The sequence below is a fragment of the Musa acuminata genome, chromosome BXJ2-8 (genome assembly GCF_036884655.1).
Source record: "Musa acuminata AAA Group cultivar baxijiao chromosome BXJ2-8, Cavendish_Baxijiao_AAA, whole genome shotgun sequence".
NCBI classification, from domain to species: Eukaryota; Viridiplantae; Streptophyta; class Magnoliopsida; order Zingiberales; family Musaceae; genus Musa; species Musa acuminata.
The window spans coordinates 49,947,350-49,967,055 of NC_088345.1; the positions used below are offsets into that span (position 1 = coordinate 49,947,350).

Sequence of the window (19,706 nt, forward strand, 5' to 3'; positions counted from 1 at the left end):
GATATATGTAACTTGCTATCAGCCCAGTGTGGCGGCACATTCATTGTTAGCATCATCGAATATAAATACTTTATTGATATGCTTTGAGGCATGCTTCATAGATTCATTTTCTCAAAGTAAAATAAAAATTATTGCTTTAAAACTGTGGAACAAACTGAGCTGCTAATGAAGCCATAGCAGCAAATAAAAATCTGAAGATCTGTGATCTACCAAAATTTGTCAGCGTATGTCTTACAAAAAATTCTAGACCTGGGTAAGTGCTTGATTCCACTTACATCAAAGGTATAGGAGTGATTTGATTCCCTTGGAAACGTTGAGAAGCTTCAAAGAGTTAGTGTTGAGCTCAATACAAGAGAGCTGTAGGAATTGAGCTGCTTTCATAGCATCTTGTTGCGTGAGAACTTGTGTGCAGGACCATATAATATGTATAGATTTGGTGGAGAAAAGAAAACGAGGAAGATGCAAGCCAAAGATCAAAGAACTTTACATGAATAGAATAGGACATGTGAGAATAAATGGGATGGAGCTTGACGAAATCTTCACTTGGATTACCATCTTATTCTAGAGACTTGAGCTCGAGGAGAAGGGCCCCAAACCTAACGACACAATGTCGATGCCTATACGTATTCTCCTCCGTAGTTCATGACCCACTACCAACTCTTGACCGTGTTGTTCTTGGTGAGGACTTGTCGTCAACGAAGCTCCGAGCTCACCCTAATGTTTTAAGAAGGTTCAGATGACCTGGGAGACTTCCATCACCTCCATCTCTCTCTGTGTGTGTGTTGGAATTCTAACGTAAACCCTTATGTCAGGATTAATACTTAATATACCTTACACGTATTTGGCTCTTTCCTAATAGCTTAAGGTTTTGAGACTAACTGTATCTCAATCATAATTCTTATCGTGATATTAAAATATATTACCAGCGTGAAATTTATAGCCATGGAACAAAGATGATGATCCTCGTAAGCTTCTTTGTTCGCGGGGGAAGCTCAGCTTAGTGGCGAGGAGTCACAATCGAATCGGTAATTTGCTAAGCTGGCGCCGGCCATTAATTGACTCATCGATGGTGCGTCGAGTATGGAGGAAGACTAATAAGTTCGTGGTCGTTCCCATGGCGCAGCGGAAACCGTGTGCAAGCAAGGTTGAAGAAGGCGAACACGTCTTTCTTCCCCCATTAATTTCGCTCACCGTATGTTGCAAGCCAAAGATCAAAGGACTTTACATGAACAGAGCATGGCATTGAAGAATTAAAGGTGTGGCGATTAATATACTCCAATAACTTTTTTGTGCTAACTTAGGTTCTGATGGTGTGACATGTGAGTAAGGTTCGGAGCCAATCAATGTTTACTTTTGTCTCCGTCTCAGTCCGAGATGTTGGGTAGCTGTTAAAGTCAGATTTATTGAGTCGATTGCCTCAGCCAGTCGCTGGTGCATCGTTTGACTATGAACACCAACGTCAACATTTTCGCCACCGTCGTTGTTCCTGGCGAAGACTCGGTCGCAGGACCTTCTCGTAGTTCCCACCGGGGAGACTGACTTCACTTTCATCCCTCTCTACGTGTTGGAATTATACATCGGATGCTCATGCGTCATTGCGAGGATGAACACTGACAAACCGAACACATCGGCTGCGGTTGTTTAGGATGATGACGACCCATTCATTCTCAGCAGCCTCACCTGCACGAGACTTCCGCGGAGTTTCCCTTCTGCATTACGTCAATGAATTCATCTCAAACTCAGTTCAAGGGTACCGGCATACGCATTAGATAGATCGAATAGAGTCGGATGTCCGAAAAAATCGATCTACCGCCATCCTTATCTCTGTCCTTGGCGATGTTTGCACAGAGACGACTCGATCCCTCACAAGTCAATTGACTCGGTTGGTCGCTGGTGCATCGACCATGGAGGAAGACCAAATAAATGAAGGCGTGACTGAGGCGGTGGCAACCGTGCCCGAAGCAGACTCGAAGAAGTCTGTTCGCGGCGGAGTGCGTCACAGAAATATAATAGATTGTAAGATTTTTATATACTTCGAGGATACGTTTCTTCTCATGCTTAACCTAAAAGAAAGATGGAAATCACATGAGTTACAGATAAACACAACAGCAATACAAATAAATTATACGAAGCAAAGATGATGAGTGGATGAGCACCTCCTCTGAGAGTCATCCAAGAGTTAGTCAAAGTCTTCTTGTCTTCATCCCAAAGCGCAGCCTCCCCCTGTCATCTCCTCTTCCCTGGTGCAGGTCCCATCCCACCCTCCTTCCCTATATAACATGAACGAGGCCTTCGCCAATCGTCACAGGCAATCCACCATGGCCTCCCGAAACCTCTCCTCCCTCCTCCTCGTCGCCCTCCTCGTCTTCGCCTTCTCTGCTGGCTCCCACGCCGGCAGCATCGCCGTGTACTGGGGCCAGAACGGCAACGAGGGCGGCCTTGCCGACACCTGCAACACCGGCATCTACTCGTATGTGATTCTGGCTTTCCTCACCACCTTCGGCAACGGGCAAACCCCCGTCCTCAACCTGGCGGGCCACTGCGACCCCCCCTCCGGCACCTGCACCGGCCTCAGCTCCGACATCCGCGCCTGCCAGTCCCAGGGCATCAAGGTGCTCCTCTCCCTCGGTGGCGGCTCCGGCAGATACTCCCTGTCCTCCTCTGACGACGCCGCGAGCGTGGCAACGTACCTATGGGACAACTACCTGGGTGGCTCGTCCAGCTCGCGCCCGCTGGGCGACGCCGTCCTCGACGGCATCGACTTCGACATCGAGCAGGGCGGCCCCGACCACTACGACGAGCTGGCGAAGCAGCTCTCCGACTTTGGTAATCAGGCGGGGACCAAGGTGTACCTCTCGGCGGCGCCGCAGTGCCCCTACCCGGACCAGTACGTGGGGAACGCGCTGCAGACGGGGCTCTTCGACTACGTGTGGGTGCAGTTCTACAACAACCCCAGCTGCGACTACTCGTCGGGGGTCAGCGGCCTGAGCAGCGCATGGGGGACGTGGACGTCGAGCTTGCCGTCGTCGACCGTCTTCCTGGGGCTGCCGGCCTCGCAGGACGCGGCCGGGAGCGGGTACATCCCGCCCGACGACCTCACCTCCCAGGTGCTGCCGGCGATCAAGACTGCGTCCAACTACGGCGGCATCATGCTGTGGAGCAGATACTACGATCTCAACAGCGGGTACGGCGCCGCCGTGAGGAACAGTGTTTGAGATGGCGATGTACTAACGACCATACGTGTGCTTCCCATTACGAGGTCATGAATAAGGCGGGACAGTGATAGAAACGTCTTCCAGATTGATGTGACGTTGCGTCCCAATAAAATAAAGATTGCGTGTTCTTATGGAGGCATTGAGGTTGTCAATGTAATAATACATAAGTGATACATCTTAAATTGAAATTTAGCTGTGAGCATCATATTTGGTGGCTACATGAGTATCATGTCCGTTATTTATAGTACTATTTTTTTTTTAATTTTATAAAAATATATAATAATAAAAAAAATTAAAATAAAGTATGCTTGACACGTGAAATAATTAAAATAAACCCATAGACGGACCTTGAAAGGTGGTGTATTGATGACAATTGATGCAATTCATGAATTGATGGCTATGTTAACTAAGAGACAAGTTTGTATATTATAAACAGCAGGTTTTTCTCGCATCTAATAAAAACATTCTATATGCTGATCAGATTGAAATAAACTTTATATATTAACAATGGAAAATTCATAGTCAGGGGATTATATTTTTAATTATTTGTTCTGGAAGTTCTTCCTTCATATTCGTTTCTTTGATCATGCAAGTCATAGTTTGGTCAGAGAAGACGTACTTTGTCCGCAAAGAAGAAAATTGAGGAGGTGTAGGCCTTCACCTTTAAAATACTTGTTCTCGACGTGATAAAAATACTTGTCCTGTACGCACAACTATTTTTATTGGAGCATTTTATATTCCTCCACTTATATTCGATCATCGTTGGATCCGTCGCTATAATCCCTAATCTTTGTTGTCTATTCCGCCATCGCCCACTATTGCTACACCTTTGCCTCCGTCACCACCGCTCGGGTCCTCGACCACCATCGGCCTAATGGGTCATATGCCCCTCATTTTTGAATCGATGTTCATGTTAGGTTACTCTCCGAATCAATTGAGGTAAGTCTAAACTGTTGCCGTGAATGTATCATGTGACAAATAAATTGCAGTGGGTTTGCTTGAACCTCACCATATATGTTGCTTGCTGTAAGCCCATTCATCCTAAATTATAGAAGTAAGAATTATATTATTTTCCATGAGATTGTTGTTTGCTGAGTGTTGCATAAGGTCATTTGAGGATCCCTTGTGGTTGTCTAATGAGATAGTTAGTGTGGCATCAAGGAATCTAAGGTGGTTTCTAAATATCCAGGATGGACTTCGATCTTCCCAAGTTCCTGCACAAAGGTTAGTGTCAGGGGAATTTTCCGACCTGACTCATCCAATATTCAAGTTAGTTTTGTGGAATTGTGTGAGGTATAAAGGATTTTTTTGAAGAGAGATCCGACTCTTAAGCAGGTGTCGGGGGTTGGCTTTTATACCTGGGCAATCAAGGGGATCGTTTATAACTATCGTAATGCCCTCCGTATAGCATTTTATCCATGTGAGCAAGAGGCTTGAATGACCTTCTACGGGTTGTCATCTACAAATGCCAACTAAGTGGAGACATTCCCAAAGGATCACCCAGGGACCACTATCCTGATGATCGACAAAATTAGTCGAAATAATCTCCCGTGAACTATTATCCATGAGGGTCGATAGGTGCCCCACAATACTATCGAGTCAGGAGGTGATTTACCCTTATCTTCGATATCGACATCTAGATGATGATCAACTATGAAGCTAGTTTTGTCATCAGAATATTTCCTTGCAAGAACCTAAAGTAAGATAGGAACCTTTTAACTCTATCAATATTTTATTATCATGAACTTACCTTAATTTATCTAAACCATATATATCACATTCATGCTAAGGGTTAATCTTTCAATCTGGAAAAAATAGATAGTGACATGTGAATGCACTATAATAGTTACTTGGCTTAAAGCATAAACTAAGACTTCACTAGCATCATCGAATAAAATAATTTAGTGGCATGCTTTCACGGATGCTCAATAGCTTCATGTTCTTTTTACTAGAACAAAAATACTGATAGAAATAAGATTTCCCCAACTTGATAGAAGATAAGATTTCCTTAACTATATGAGAAAATCTCTTTCTGTTTATTCTGTTAGGAAAATTCTTCCTCCTAATCTGTATAAATAGGAGAGGGAACATATTAATATTTTTAAGCTAAAGCTATTTCATTTTTACAATAAAGCTTCTTCAATTATTGTTCTTATCTTCTATTATTTCTATCAAATACATTGCTTTAAAACTATCGAACAAACTGAGTTGCTAATGGACCCGTAGCAACAAACAAATTAAAAGTAGATATCAGTGATCTGCCAAATACTAATACTAATACTACAGCAATTGACAGCCTCCAAGAGAGTTGGTGTTGAGCTCAATAGAAGGGAGCTGTAGGAATTGAACTGCTTTCATAGCTTGATGTTGGATCTTCTAATTTGTATAGATTCGGAGAAAGAAAAACGAGGATGATGCGAGCCAAAGATTAGTGAACTTTAGATGAATAGACTAAGACATGGAAAAATAAATGAGATAGAGATCGGTGAAGCACCACAAAAGTGATGGGATAAAAAGAAAATTTTATATATGAACAAATAAAAATAGATCACAACGAAATTAAATAAAAAATATAATTAAATTGGATATCAAGATTTATATGAAAAATCCTTCCAACGTGAAGGGTAAAAACCATAGGATAAGCTAGAGAAAATCCACTATAAGAATAATAAATATACAAATCTCAGAATCTCTTGATCAAAACCTAAGCAACAATCACAAAAAAATAACTATGATACAAGGATTATGTCATTGTGTGCAATATCCAAAATCTCCTCAAGTAATCATAACAAGAATCTACTATAAATCTTATCTAATCTGAGATGAGAACACTATCTGGATGATTATGAATAGTCTTTATGTTATTATTGTATTCTTTCCTTTTCTTTTTCTCTTGTTTTTTCGCTGCTTCTCTCTTTTTTATAATCACCGCTGCTCCCCCTCCCCCCCCCTTTTTGTCCTAGCAACCACAATTCTTAATTAAAAGAGTTAGTGTTTTGGTTAAAAAAATAAGAGAGTTGACTAAAGTGGGGTATAAGTAATTAAAGCCTACTATGAGTTGAATAATGGGCCATCTACCTAACTGTTGTGGTAAACAACCTGGGAGTCGTGGCCTTAGGGTCGACGCGGCTCGGTTCGGGTCCGGACGACGGGGATCTCTCCGGGGCGTCCCTCGAGCCCGCAGGGTCGGTTCGGTGCGATGGTCCGATCGGGACGGGGTCGCCGTTTCCTTCGGGCAGGAACTCGTCGTCCGCGCGTCCGGCGGGGACCCTTGGCTTCGCACCTGCACAAAGGTCGGGTCGGGAAGCTCGACCCGACCCCTCCGACGATCAAATTAGCAGACGTGGAGGAGGTTTCAGATGAAGAAGTGTTTTAGTGTGTCCCTCCCCCCTCTCTTTGATGAACGAGAGGGTATTTATAGGGAAGCTTACTGTTGTTTGACATGCCCGCCTGTAGGAGGCAGGCTGATAGTGTTTGACATGGGCGTTGGCGTGGCGTGAAGAACCGCGCCTGAGTAGGCATTAATGCGCCTCGGCCGGTGTTCCGATTCGGTTGACCAAGTGCAATCACGCCGATCGAGGCGTGAGGCATCGGTTGACGTCAGTCGAGTCTTATCATAATTACTATCCTCATCATATTCCCCCCCGAAAAGAAGCTATGCATCGGACGTTGTAACGAGAGTCTGAGGCATGGCTTTAGCTTTTAGATGGGCTAGCCGTGCAGGCGCGGTCTCGGGGAAAATGGAGACGAGGAGCATGACGCAGGCGGGCTGGCCGCGCAGGTGTGTCTCAGGGAGCATGAAGCCGAGGAGCACGACGCAGGCGGGCTAGCCGCGCAAGTGTGATCTCGGGAAGCATGGCGCAGGCGAGCTGCAGGCATGTCTCGGGTCAAGGGGCCGAGGAGCCGAGGAGCACGACGCAGGCGGGCAGGCCGCGCAGGTGTGTCCCGGGGAGCATGGAGCTGAGGAGCATGACGCAGGCGGGCAAGCTGCGCAGGTGCGTCTCGGGGACATAGAGCCGAGGAGCACGATGCAGGCGAGCAGGACGCGCAGGTGTGTCCCGGGGAGCATGGAGCCGAGGAGCACGATGCAAGCGGGCAAGCCGTGCAGGTGTATCTCGAGGACATAGAGCCGAGGAACACGACACAGGCGGGCTAGCCGCGCAGGTGTGTCTCGGGGAGCATGGTGTCGAGGAGCACGACGCAGGCGGGCTGGCCGCACAGGTGTGTCTCGGGAACATGGAGCCGAGGAGCACGACGCAAGCGGGCTGGCCGCGCAAGTGTGTCTCGGGGAGCATGGGGCCGAGGAGCACGATGCAAGTGGGCAAGCCGCGTAGGTGTGGTCTTGGGCATCATGCGGCCGAGGAGCACGACGCAGGTGGACAGATCGCGAAGGTGTGTCTTGGGTAAAATGGAGTCGAGGAGCACAACGCAGGCGGGCTGGCCGTGCAGGTGTGTCTCGGGGAAAATGGAGTCAAGGAGAACGGCGCAGGCGAGCTGCAGGCGTGTCTCGGGTCAAAGGGTCGAGGAGCATGACGCAGGGCGCGCAGGTGTGTCCCGGGGAGCATTGAGCCGAGGAGCACGACGCAGGCGGGCAAGCTGCACAGGTGTGTCTCGGGGACTTAGAGCCGAGGAGCACGACGCAGGCAGGCTAGCCGCACAGGTGTGTCTCGGGGAGCACGGTGTCGAGGAGCACGACGCAGGCGGGCTGGCCGCGCAAGTGTGTCTCGGGAACATGGAGCCGAGGAGCACGCCGCAGGTAGGCTGGCCACGCAGGTGTGTCTCAGGGAGCATGGGGCCGAGGAGCACGACGCAAGAGGGCAAGCCGCGTAGGTGTGGTCTCGGGCATCATGCGGCCAAGGAGCACGACGTAGGGGGGCAGACCGCGCAGGCGTGATCTCGAGCGTCATGCGGCCGAGTAGCACGACGCAGGCAGGCAGACCGCGCAGGCGTGGTCTTGAGCGCCATGCGACCGAGTAGCACGACGCAGGCGGGCAGACCGCGCAGGCGTGGTCTCGGGCAACAGGCCGTCATAAGGGGTCCTCGACAGTCTACGACCGAGGGATATAGCAAAGGCCGGGGGACTCGACTTAGGGGGGCAGGCCGCGCTGAGGTGTACTCGGTAATCTGTGGCCGAGGGATCTGGCAAAGGCTGAAGGATGTGACTCAAGCGGGCAGGCCGCGCTGAGGTGGACTCGGGCAGTCTATGTCTTAGGGATCTAGTAAAAGCCGAAGGATGTGACTCAAGCGGGCAGGCCACGTTAAGATGGACTCGGGCAGTCTATGTCCCAACAAGACCATGAGCCAAAACTTTAAATTTATATTTAAAATAATATTTATGAATAAAATAAATAATGTGAGGAGTATTTATCGGTTCATGCACATTATTTTGGATATAAATTGATATGCATGAACTAGACTTATTATCCACTTTATTCATGAATAAAGTAGACATTATCCAAAATAATATGCATGAATATTGAATAAATATGTATATCCAAAATTTATTTAAATCGATTCAGAAAATAAAATGACATGAGAATGCATGAACCTAAAATGGTACATAAACATAGTAGACAGCCAACCATACTATTGAAGTTGCCAACCAACGAAGGTGCCAATATATATATATATATATATATATATATATATATATATATATATATATATATATATATATATATATATATATATATATTGATGGAACGAGATGGAACGAATCTAAATATCTAAATGGGCGTGGGTCGCGTGATGGAACGAGCTCCCTCCATCACTGCTGTTGATGGTATCTACAATCAACGAACCCGTGATCAGATCCGTAAACGGGGACCGTCCAATAATACTTCTACATAGATCTTGATCAGGTCTCTGCAAATTTCTCCCAATCAATCACCCAAATACGTCGATCTGTCTCAAAGCCGATGTAAACAATAGTATTTATGAATGAGAAAATCATGAATTTTACCTATGACCTAAACCAAATTGGATTCGCATAATTACGACTCGAGTCACAACTCCAATCAGTAGCGATAGTGTCTGCATATTTATTTGATTAGAAAAAGACCACAACGTGCATTTTTATTTGATTTTAATAAGAAGCTACTCGAAGCATCAAGATCAAGAAGGTGTGATTTAAAGTCACGATAGGAAGCACGGTGAGCCCCGGCTTGGTTGACCCCAGTGGACCCTACTTGGAAACTCGAGTCTATCTGTCTCACGCGCAATTAGCCACAGCGATAAGAAACGATATTTGCATGTTATCTATCGATGAACAGTGCTTCTCGTACAATAATTGTGACCATCGGGGGACGTCGTCACATGGCATGCACGTGAGTCATGAAGACGTTTTTATTTGAATAGTTTTCCTCTGTTGTGATCCCTCCATTTCATTCGATGAAGTCGAATGCATCATCCATCATACCTCCATCGCACCCTTTGTTGGTGGTGTTGGTGTCGCAATCCACCAGTTGTTGCTCTGACAAGGAGATAAGCTCGTTGGTTCTGATCTGGTTTATTCCCTCCACCGAAACTACTGTCGAGAAGGCCCAGCAACTTCCTGCAATAATTCATACTAAATTTTCATTTATTTCGATCGAGAACATCAACAAAAATAAAATATTTTGAGCTCACCGCATTTGCCTTGGTCTTTGATAGCAGTGACGGCACCCTTCTGCCTCCAGTCGACGGTGGGAGTTACATTGGTGACGTTCTTGTATAAGAAGTACCCTTTGAGGTTCGCGCTTCCTCTGAGAGTGCTGCGGCGACGAATCCTCGTCCCTGCGTACGTCCTCTCGAACTCCTCCCTCGCCGTATCGCCTAACTTGTTGAGGCTAAGCTTGTAAGGCTTGGCTTTCTTGTTGGACGCGAACACGTAGTTAGCGTTCTCTTTAAAAACATCAAAGCGGATGCGCTTCTCGTCGACGCTGCGTGACACGCCATGGTGGCTCTGCCACCTCTCGTACAAGTCCAAGAGCTTCTCCTCCGACGCGATGTCATCCCCAACGATGGGCAAGCCGGAGAATGCTACCGCAACGAGAAAGGCAGCGAACAAGAATCCTCTCCCCATGGTGGTGAACGAGGAGAAACCAAAAACAGGATGGAAGTAGGTTTATGGTTCGAAGGAGGTATCTATAGAGATGTTGGGAGTGAAGCATGACGACCGGGCGGTTAGGAGATTAGGGCATGGGCATGGGAGAGGCTCACTTTTACGTAACTGTTATTGGCATCTTCTTAAGCGATGCATGCATGCACGCATACGTCGAAAATGTATCCTCTTCGGGTAGCTTGATGTGCATGGGTTCGGGCAGAAGCTTCCAAGCCAATATGGGAGAAGAGTGTGTAGTCCTATAGAAATGGGAACTGTGAGGTTGCATATCCAAATCGCAATTAGCGTTTGATTAGGGAAAGAGATGGATATTATGAAGCCTCATATAGCTCGATGAATTATATTGATCAAAATGTAGCATAAATAAGACTAAAGATTAACTCGATAGGTAAGGCTCTAAGAATAGCTTTTCTCCAGCTTCAGATGAAGCATTCCATAATTCATTACTATATTGAGCTTTGGCATCTTCCTCGACGAGGATTCTCTGGAAGTCGTGATCAAACTGGAAGTTGGAAAAGATGCTCATCTTTTCACATTCTTAGATTTGATAAGAAAATTGCATATATATTACAAATTTCATGTACAAATTGATCAAAATAACACATGAAATAATTTGGCACCGTTTATCTAAAAGAAATTTACATGACACTAATTGCACGTGAGTCATGAAGACGTTTTTATTTGAAGCTTAGCTTATAAACTAATTACATATTAAGCTGAGGTTGGCAGCCAACTAAAAGTTGTCACGAGCTGAAACGCTCCATCGGTCTTTCATCCCATATCTAATGTACGAGTAAAGAAAGGGATTGCTACGATATCGACACAGTGAATGCTATGCTAACACGTGCATAGATCTGAGTTTAATGTGCCACCGTCTTGAGCGAATATAATAACGATGAAAAATGTGATTTTGATGTACTATTAGTACTCGGACTCGGTTTGCTATTATTCCGTCCAATCTTGACCCTGGAAGAGTTACGTGGTAGCGGACGATGGCGTTACTAGAGGCTACGGATGGTTGCGGTTGGCAAGAACGCTAGGGACTTTTACAAATTCTTATGAAAGGAGGAGGATGAGGATGAGGAGGAAGATCAACAATGAGATGAGATAAACGGAAAGAAGGACGAGGACGATGTAGATGTTGATGCTCTGTATTTACATCAGCGTCGCTTGACAATTATACCAACGCCAACATAAATGCTGAGCAATGCCACTTTACATCTGAGTCAATGTAGATAACGATGCAAGGGAAGGGTGGTGCTCATCCTTCTTGTCCTTTTGGTCGCTTAGCTTGCGTGAGGGGGGAAGAAGGATAAGCGATGCAGAACGATATAGGATGTCGACTATCACTCATCCTTCTTCCCCTATGCATTTGTATTAATCTTGAAGCGATGATGTTCTACATTTACATCGACATCACTTTACATATACCGGGAAGAAGGGCTGCTTGACATTTACATTTGCATCGACGTAGATGTAGATGGAAAGTATCAGCATTAGTATCGTCCTTTTTCTCCTCCTCTTTGCCTCACTTCTCGTCATCATTCTCTCTCCTCATCCTCCTCTTCTTATAAGATGTTACAAAAGTTCATAGCGTTTTCGTCGATCATTGCGATATTTTCGCCAACCATAACTACTCGCAACACCCAATGATGTTGCCATCCGTTACCATCGAAAACGTAATTTGGATATTAAAAATATATTTTTACATATCGATTTTTTATTAATTTCTGCACATGCTATCATGTATCTTTCAATCCGATGGTGTTAGACTAAATTGAATTAAATATTTTACTTTCGTAGCGATAGAGAATTTAAAGTAAAATTTTAAAGTCTAAAAACCAGGATAATAAAGAAGTATAACTATAAGGATAATTTGTAATTAATCCAAAATTATTATTTTTAAGTTTTTTTTTATTTTTAAAATTATAAAAGTTTTTTTTATGACACCTTAAAAAATCCCAGTAAAAATGAGTAATATAATACGATTTTGCGCGAACTACTTATCCTTTTGCAAGCCGAGAAAAAGACCTCTCAAAGTTAAGGCGTCTCTTCCTTGGCCTTCTCTATACCAAATTGGTTCCTTTTGTCTCTGCATCCAATATATAGCCATTGTTGATGCTTGAAGCTTCACAAAACCCTAGTACGTAGATGCTGAGATCCACTTTCCTCCCCTTCTTCATCTCATCTCCCTTTCCACCGGCTCAAGCCTTCGCCCTCAGGGCGTACCTTCCGCGTCCACCACCTGTTTGTAAATATTCCTCCTCGGCCCAGTCCCCACCCCCGGCCCCGCCCCCGCCCCCGCCCACCTCCGCCTACGTCCACCTCCCTTTCTGCCGCAAGCGGTGCCACTACTGCGACTTCCCGATCATCGCTCTCGGTTCCTCCATGCCGCACCGCCCGGACACCGACCCCAGAATCTCGAACTACGTGCAGCTCCTCCTCCGCGAGATTGCGGCGACCAGAGCCTGGTCCGACGACTGCTCGCCCCTCGAGACCGTGTTCTTCGGCGGTGGCACGCCGTCGCTAGTCCCTCCGGGCTTCGTCTCGTCCATCCTCGACGCGCTGAAGTCGAGATTTGGCATGTGCGATAGCCCGGAGGTGTCGATTGAAATGGACCCTGGAACGTTTGATAAGGAAAAGATGGAACGGCTGCTTGAGCTGGGAGTGAACCGGGTGTCGCTCGGTGTTCAGGCGTTCCAGGAGGAGCTGCTGAGGGCTTGCGGGAGAGCCCACGGCTTGAAGGATGTCTATGAAGCCATTGAGATTGTCACCGACTGCAGCGAGCTGCAGAATTGGAGCATGGACCTCATCTCGTCCTTGCCCCATCAGTCCCAAGAAATGTGGGAAGAGAGCTTGCGCTGTGCCATCAGTGCTCGTCCTACGCATGTCTCCGTGTACGACCTGCAGGTTGAGCAAGGCACCAAGTTTGGTCATTTGTAAGCAAATCCTCCTTTAACCTATCAGTACATTCATGAATACCCTTATGTTGCTGTATTCTTCTGAAACATCAATCTTGTGCTTAAAGATGCACATATATGCTTGTCACAATGAATTATCATGTTTACAGGTATACTCCAGGAGAATTTCCTCTACCAACAGAGATGCAGTCGGCAGATTTTTACAGGACTGCTTCACGGATGCTTTCTGGGGCAGGTTATAGCCACTATGAGATCAGTAGCTACTGCAAGGATCGGTATGAGTGCAAGCACAATCTCACCTACTGGCTGAACAGATCTTTCTATGGATTTGGCCTTGGATCTGCAAGCTACATCAATGGCATGAGGTTTTCAAGGCCAAGAAGATTGAAGGAGTACGAGGAATGGGTGCAGAAGTTGGAAGATGGATTGGTAGTGCTTCATGAGGACATCAGTGTCGACACAAAGGACATGTCAATGGATGTTGTGATGCTGTCCTTGAGAACGGCAAAAGGTCTTGACCTGAGGGGCTTTGCAAAATGCTTTGGGAAGAGCCTGGCACGCTCTTTGTGCCAAGCCTTGAGGCAGTATGTAGAGAGTGGGCATGTGGTTGTCATGGATGATGATAGAAATACGTTGTCTTACCCTGAGTTTGAGTTGAAGATGAGTGAGGATAATGATGAAATGGGTAATGGAGTTGCATCCATTCGGCTCAGTGATCCAGATGGTTTCCTCCTGTCTAATGAGTTGATATCCATTGCATTTGGAATTATATCTCCATAATATCCTGTGAGACTTTCGAAACTCATCTGTTGTTTACAGCAATGTTTTAATCATGTCCAAATCTATCAATTGAAATATAATTTTTCCCGCATTGTTTAACCAGAATTCACATTTGCATTATAGAGAGGAAAAGCAAAAGTGTATATATAAATTTTTCCAAATGCATTATCGAAATATAATATTTTTCCTCATTGTTTAATCAGAATTCACATATGCATTTTGCCTGATGTTCCTGATTTTTCTCTTTCAAAGAACTTAATGGCAGTTTATTTGCAGAATTTATTATGCTTTTCCTTGTTAGGTTTGCATTCTTGAACTCAACATCGAAGTATTATGTGGAAATTTCTAGACTTTTGACTTACACCAATTCCTGATCAATGTCTAAAAAATATTTTTCGATGTATGATTTTTCTTGAGAGGTCTTTAATATTGGAAACCATTTTTTTTTCTGTAAATAACTGTTATGAAGTGAGCATGTGAATGATGCAGTAGCTTTTTGCAAGTTTAATCAAGCATTGACAGGATGTTTGAGCATCCTGGCGCGTTTCTTTCTTAGTTTTTTAAAAAAATGTAGTTTTCTTCGAAAATGAATTCTTTTAGTAAGGTTTCTAATGATTCTGTTATCCTTTTTCGGAAATTTTAAGATCTCCTAGAGTATGCTTGGTTCAGTGTTGGAATAATTTGGTATAAGTTATCCTAAGCCAGTTACAATTTTAGTCCTCTGAAAGAGCATCATTCTTGTTGAGCTACATAAGGATAGTTTTCCTCTGTTGTGATCCCTCCATTTCTTTCGATGAAGTCGAATGCATCATCCATCATATCCCGCTCATTTCTAATCCAGCGCACCTACCTACGATCCAACCACTGCTGCAACAAGTGCCGCCCGATCGGGCTCACACGATACCCCCAGAGCTCCCCGCGTCGCCTCAGGTTCGACCGGCCCCGCTAGAAGATCGAGCGATGGGAAACCCGAGCGCCCACCCGAAGCCCGAGGTGTTATCTTCAGATTCAACGGCCTGCCTGCCTGAGTCGTGCTCCTCGACTGCATGTTGCCCGAGACCACCTCTACTCGGCTTGCTCGACTGAGTCGTGCTCCTCGGTTGCATGTTGCCCGAGACCACCTTTGCGCGGCCTGCCAGCCTGAGTCGTGCTCCTTGGTTGCATGTTACCCGAAACCACATCTGCGCAGCCTGCCCGATTGAGCAGTGCTCCTCGGTTGCGTGTTGCCCGAGACCACCTCTGCGCGGCCTGCCCGCTTGAGTCGTGCTCCTCGGTTGCATGTTGCCCGAGACCACCTCTACTCGACCTACCCGCCTGAGCCGTGCTCCTCGGCCGCGTGTTGCCCGAGACCACCTATGCTCGGCCTGCCCGATTGTGTCGTGCTTCTCGGTTACGTGTTGCCCGAGACTACCTCTGCTCGGCCTGCCCGACTGAGTCGTGCTCCTCGGTTGCATGTTGCCCGAGACCACCTCTGCGCGGCCTGCCCGCCTGAGTCGTGCTCCTCGGCTACATGTTGCCCGAGACCACCTCTGCTCGGCCTGCCCGTTTGAGTCGTGCTCCTCGGTTGCATGTTGCCCGAGACCACCTCTGCTCGGCCTGCCCGTTTGAGTCGTGCTCCTCGGTTGCATGTTGCTCGAGACCACCTCTGCTTGGCCCGCTCGACTGAGTCGTGCTTCTCGATTGCACATTGCCCGAGACCATCGCTGCGCCCCCAGCTCTCCTCGATTGCTAAACTCCACGATTCCCACACCCTTGGTAACGGATTGGCTACCGCCCGACAGGGACAATTTCTTAAAGACATGGCTTCAGCTTTAAGAAATTGTCCTTGTCGGGGGGTCCGAGGCATGACTTCAGCTTTAAGAAATTATCCCTGTCGGGCGGTAGCCGGTCCGTTGTGAGTTAACGTCAGTTGTGCCCGGATGACGCCTCGTGCCTCGGTTGACCTAACAGCGCTTGACCAAAACAGACCGGAACACCGATCGAGGCATATTAACATCCTGTGCGAGCCCGGTCCTTCACGCCATGCCAACACTGGTGTTAGACGTTACCAGGAGTATGATCATGCTCCCTGCAAGCGGGCACATCAGGCAACGATAACCTTCCCTATAAAAACCCTCGCGCTCAGAAAGAGTGGAGGAGGAGAATCATGTGAGAAAAACTCCCTGTGACCGTTCACTGACTTGATCGTCGGAGGGGTCGGGTCGAGCTTCCCGACCTAACCTGTGTGCAAGGACGAAGACGGAGCGCCTCCCACCGCGTGCCCAGGCGAAGAGTTCCCTTCCAGAGGAAACGGTTGTCCCGTCGCGATCGGACCACCGCAGTCGACCACCTCAACAGTCTCAAAGGTCGCTCAGGAAGATCCCTAATCATTCGGACCCGAACCAAGTCGCGTTGGCCCCGAGGCCACGGCTTAAGGTTGTTAACACCAACAAGATATACAAATTATGAAGACAAATTGTGAATATTAAGAGACATATTGTGTTTCTTTTTCGATAACTCAATTTGAGAAAAAAAAGAATCATAGTAGGCAATCTTGATTTATAAAAAAAAAATTTAAGTTATAATTCCAAGAAATCAAGAGAAACCATGATTCATTTTAACAAATCTCCTCTTAAATAAATAATAAAAATAATTCTTAGGAAATCATGATATAGATAAAATTCATTCAATCTTATAGGAGAATAAGATACGCATATAAAATCTCTCAATTTATTATGAATCATAAAAATTGTAATTCTGAAAAATCATGATTGATTTAGAAAATTTTCTTCTTTAGTAAACGATAAAAAGAAATATGAGAGTTCAAAAAAATAAAATATTGATTCATAAACAATTTTAAGTCATAAATCACGAGAAATCAAGATAAAACTCATTCAAATTATTATGATTCTTTTTTGATAACTCAAATCAGATTGATGTGACGATGTGTCCCAATAAAATAAAGATTGCGTGTTTTTATGGAGGCATTGAGGTGGTCAGTGTAATAAATAATACATAAGTGATATATCTTAAATTTAAATTTAGATGTGAGCATCATATTTGGGTACATGAGTATCATGTCCTTTATTTATAGTACTAATTTTTTTTTATATAAATAAAAAAAATATATATATAAAAAGTATGGTTGACTCGTGAAATAATTAAAATAAACCCACATTCAGCAAATATTCATGAATTGATGGCTACGTTCATTAAGAGACAAGTTTGTATATTATAAACAGCAGGTTTTTCTCGTTTCTAATAAAAACATTCTATAGGCTGATCTTATTGAAATAAACTTTATATATAAACAATGGAATTATATTTTTAATTATTTGTTCTGTAAGCTCTTCTTCATATATTCGTTTCTTTGATCATGCAATACATAGTTTGGTCAGAGAAGACGTACTTTGTCCGCAAAGAAGAAACTCGAGGATGTGTAGGCCTTCCTTCACCTTTAAAACAAATGTTCTCGACATAATAAAAATACTTGTCCAGTATGCACATCTATTTTTAATAAAGCATTTTATACGAGAAAGCTTTCACTATTAGACTTTTATTAAATAGAAATTATGCTTCTCTAATTGGTTTTTACACGAGGCATCCTTTTTCATCAATTTAATAAAAAAATATTTAATCGCCCTCCACCACTTATATTGGATCGTCGTTGGATCCCTGATCATGCTCCCACCACCGCCCAAACGCGATCACGAGACAGTTGGATTTGCCTCTCTCTATGTCTTTGCCTTCGGTCAGTGAATATGACCTTTCTAACCAACATGGAACGTTGTCTGATCATAATTCCTCGTGCGTTTCTTCCGAATGGGTCATATGCCCCTAAGTTTTGAATCGATGTTCATGTTAGGTTAGGATCCGAATAAATTGAGGTTCACCCAACAAAATAATGACTCGTCTAAGTCTGCACCGTTGCCGTGAATGTATAATGCGACGAATCAATTGCAATGGGTTTGCTTGAAGCTCACCATATATGTTGCTTGCTGTCAGCCCAGTGCGACGCTCATTAATCATAAATTATAGGAGTGAGAATTATATTATTCCCCATGAGATTGAGATTGTCATTACCAACGATATTGTTGTTTGCTGGGTGTTACGGTTTGATCTTGTCTCGAAGACGTAAGGTCATTTGAGGATCCCTCGTGGTTGTTTAGCAAGGGAGCTGGTGTGGCATCGATGAATCTGAGGTGGTTTTTGAGGATTCAGGATGGACTTCGATCTTTCCAGGTTCCTACACAAAGTTTAGTGTCAGGCGGAGTTTCCCGACCCGACCCTGATGTTCAAGTTAGTTTTATGGAGTTGTGTGAGGTATAAAGGGTTTTTGTGAATAATATAATTAAAAGTAGATATCTGTGATCTGCCAAAATTCAACTGCTTGGTTCCACTTGCATCAAGTGTGTCAAAAAGGCCAAAACTAATACTAGAGCAATTGACAGCCTCCGAGAGAGTTGGTGTTGAGCTCAATAGAAGGGAGCTGTAGGAATTGAACTGCTTTAGTAGCTTCATGTTGGATCTTCTACTATGTATAGACTTGGAGAAAGAAAAACGAGGATGATGCAAGCCAAAATTAACGAACTTTAGATGAATAGACTAAGACATGAGAGAATAAATGAGATAGAGAATTTTGTGTACCAACAAATACAAGCATATCATAATACATAGTAGAATTAAATAAAAATTATAATAAAATAAAACATCAAAATTTACGTGGAAAACTCCTCAACATGAAGGGTAAAAACCACATGGTAAGCAAGAGAAAATCTACTATAAAAATAATGAATATACAAATTTCAGAATCTTTTGCCCAAAACCTAAGCAACAATTACAAGAGAATAATTATGATATAAGGATTACGTCATTGTGCATAATATCCAAAATCTCCTCAAGTGATCAGAACAGGAATCTACAATAAATCTGATCTAATATGAGATCAGAACACTTACTGGATGATTGAGAATAGTCTCTACGTTGACCTTGTCTTCTTCCCTTTCCTTCTTCTCTTGTTTTTCTTTCCTCAACTTTCACCGTTGCATCTCTCTTTTTTACAACCATCGCTGCCCTCTTTTTTGCCCTAGCAACCATACTTCTTGGTTAAAAGAGTTAGTATTTTAGTTTAAAAAAAAGAGAGTTAAGAGTAAAGTGGGTTGTGGGTAATTAAAGCCTACTATGAGTTGAATAATGAGTCATCTGCCCAACAACCTCCCCATTCAGCCTATAAGGGAGGTTGTCTCATGACTCCTCAATGTGAAATCATACCAACTATTGGTATATCTTTTGCATTTCTTTTGGTAAGGTCTTTATCAACATATCTACTCCATTATCATCTCTATGAATTTTCTAAAGTTGCAACTGCTTTTCTTCAAGTAAATTTTGAATACAATGATACCTGACATATATATGCTTTGACTTGAAATGAAAAATTAGGTTCTTACACAAATAGATGATGCTCTGACTTTCACAATACACTATATAGTTTTCCTTTTTCAGTCATAATTTTTGTAAGAATTCTTTTATCCACAATATTTACTTGCAAACCTCTATAGTAGCAATATATTCTGCCTTTATGGTGAAGAGAGCAATATACCTTTGCAATCTGGATTGCCATGACACAACTCCCATTGCAAAAGTAAATACAAAGCATAACGTAGACTTCCTCGTATCAATATCTATTATTATATCTGCATCTGTGTAACC

General features: G+C 44.3%; 2 protein-coding genes and 1 pseudogene across 2 annotated transcripts; 2 read left to right on the forward strand and 1 right to left on the reverse strand.

The window, feature by feature from the left end:
• Positions 1 to 2,264: 2,264 nt before the first annotated feature.
• LOC103996073 (acidic endochitinase-like) lies at positions 2,265 to 3,433 on the forward strand. The gene has a single exon (XM_009416888.3). It carries the CDS (start codon positions 2,280 to 2,282, stop codon positions 3,213 to 3,215), a length of 936 nt encoding a protein of 311 aa, XP_009415163.3. The 5' UTR covers positions 2,265 to 2,279; the 3' UTR covers positions 3,216 to 3,433.
• A 6,093-nt stretch (positions 3,434 to 9,526) lies between these two features.
• On the reverse strand, positions 9,527 to 10,278 carry LOC135620435 (vignain-like; annotated as a pseudogene).
• Positions 10,279 to 12,345: 2,067 nt separating this feature from the next.
• On the forward strand, positions 12,346 to 14,123 carry LOC135618266 (uncharacterized). The gene is made up of 2 exons (XM_065119140.1): positions 12,346 to 13,256; positions 13,388 to 14,123. The coding sequence occupies exons 1-2, from the start codon at positions 12,469 to 12,471 to the stop codon at positions 14,016 to 14,018; spliced, it is 1,419 nt and encodes a 472-aa protein (XP_064975212.1). The 5' UTR covers positions 12,346 to 12,468; the 3' UTR covers positions 14,019 to 14,123.
• Positions 14,124 to 19,706: the final 5,583 nt, after the last annotated feature.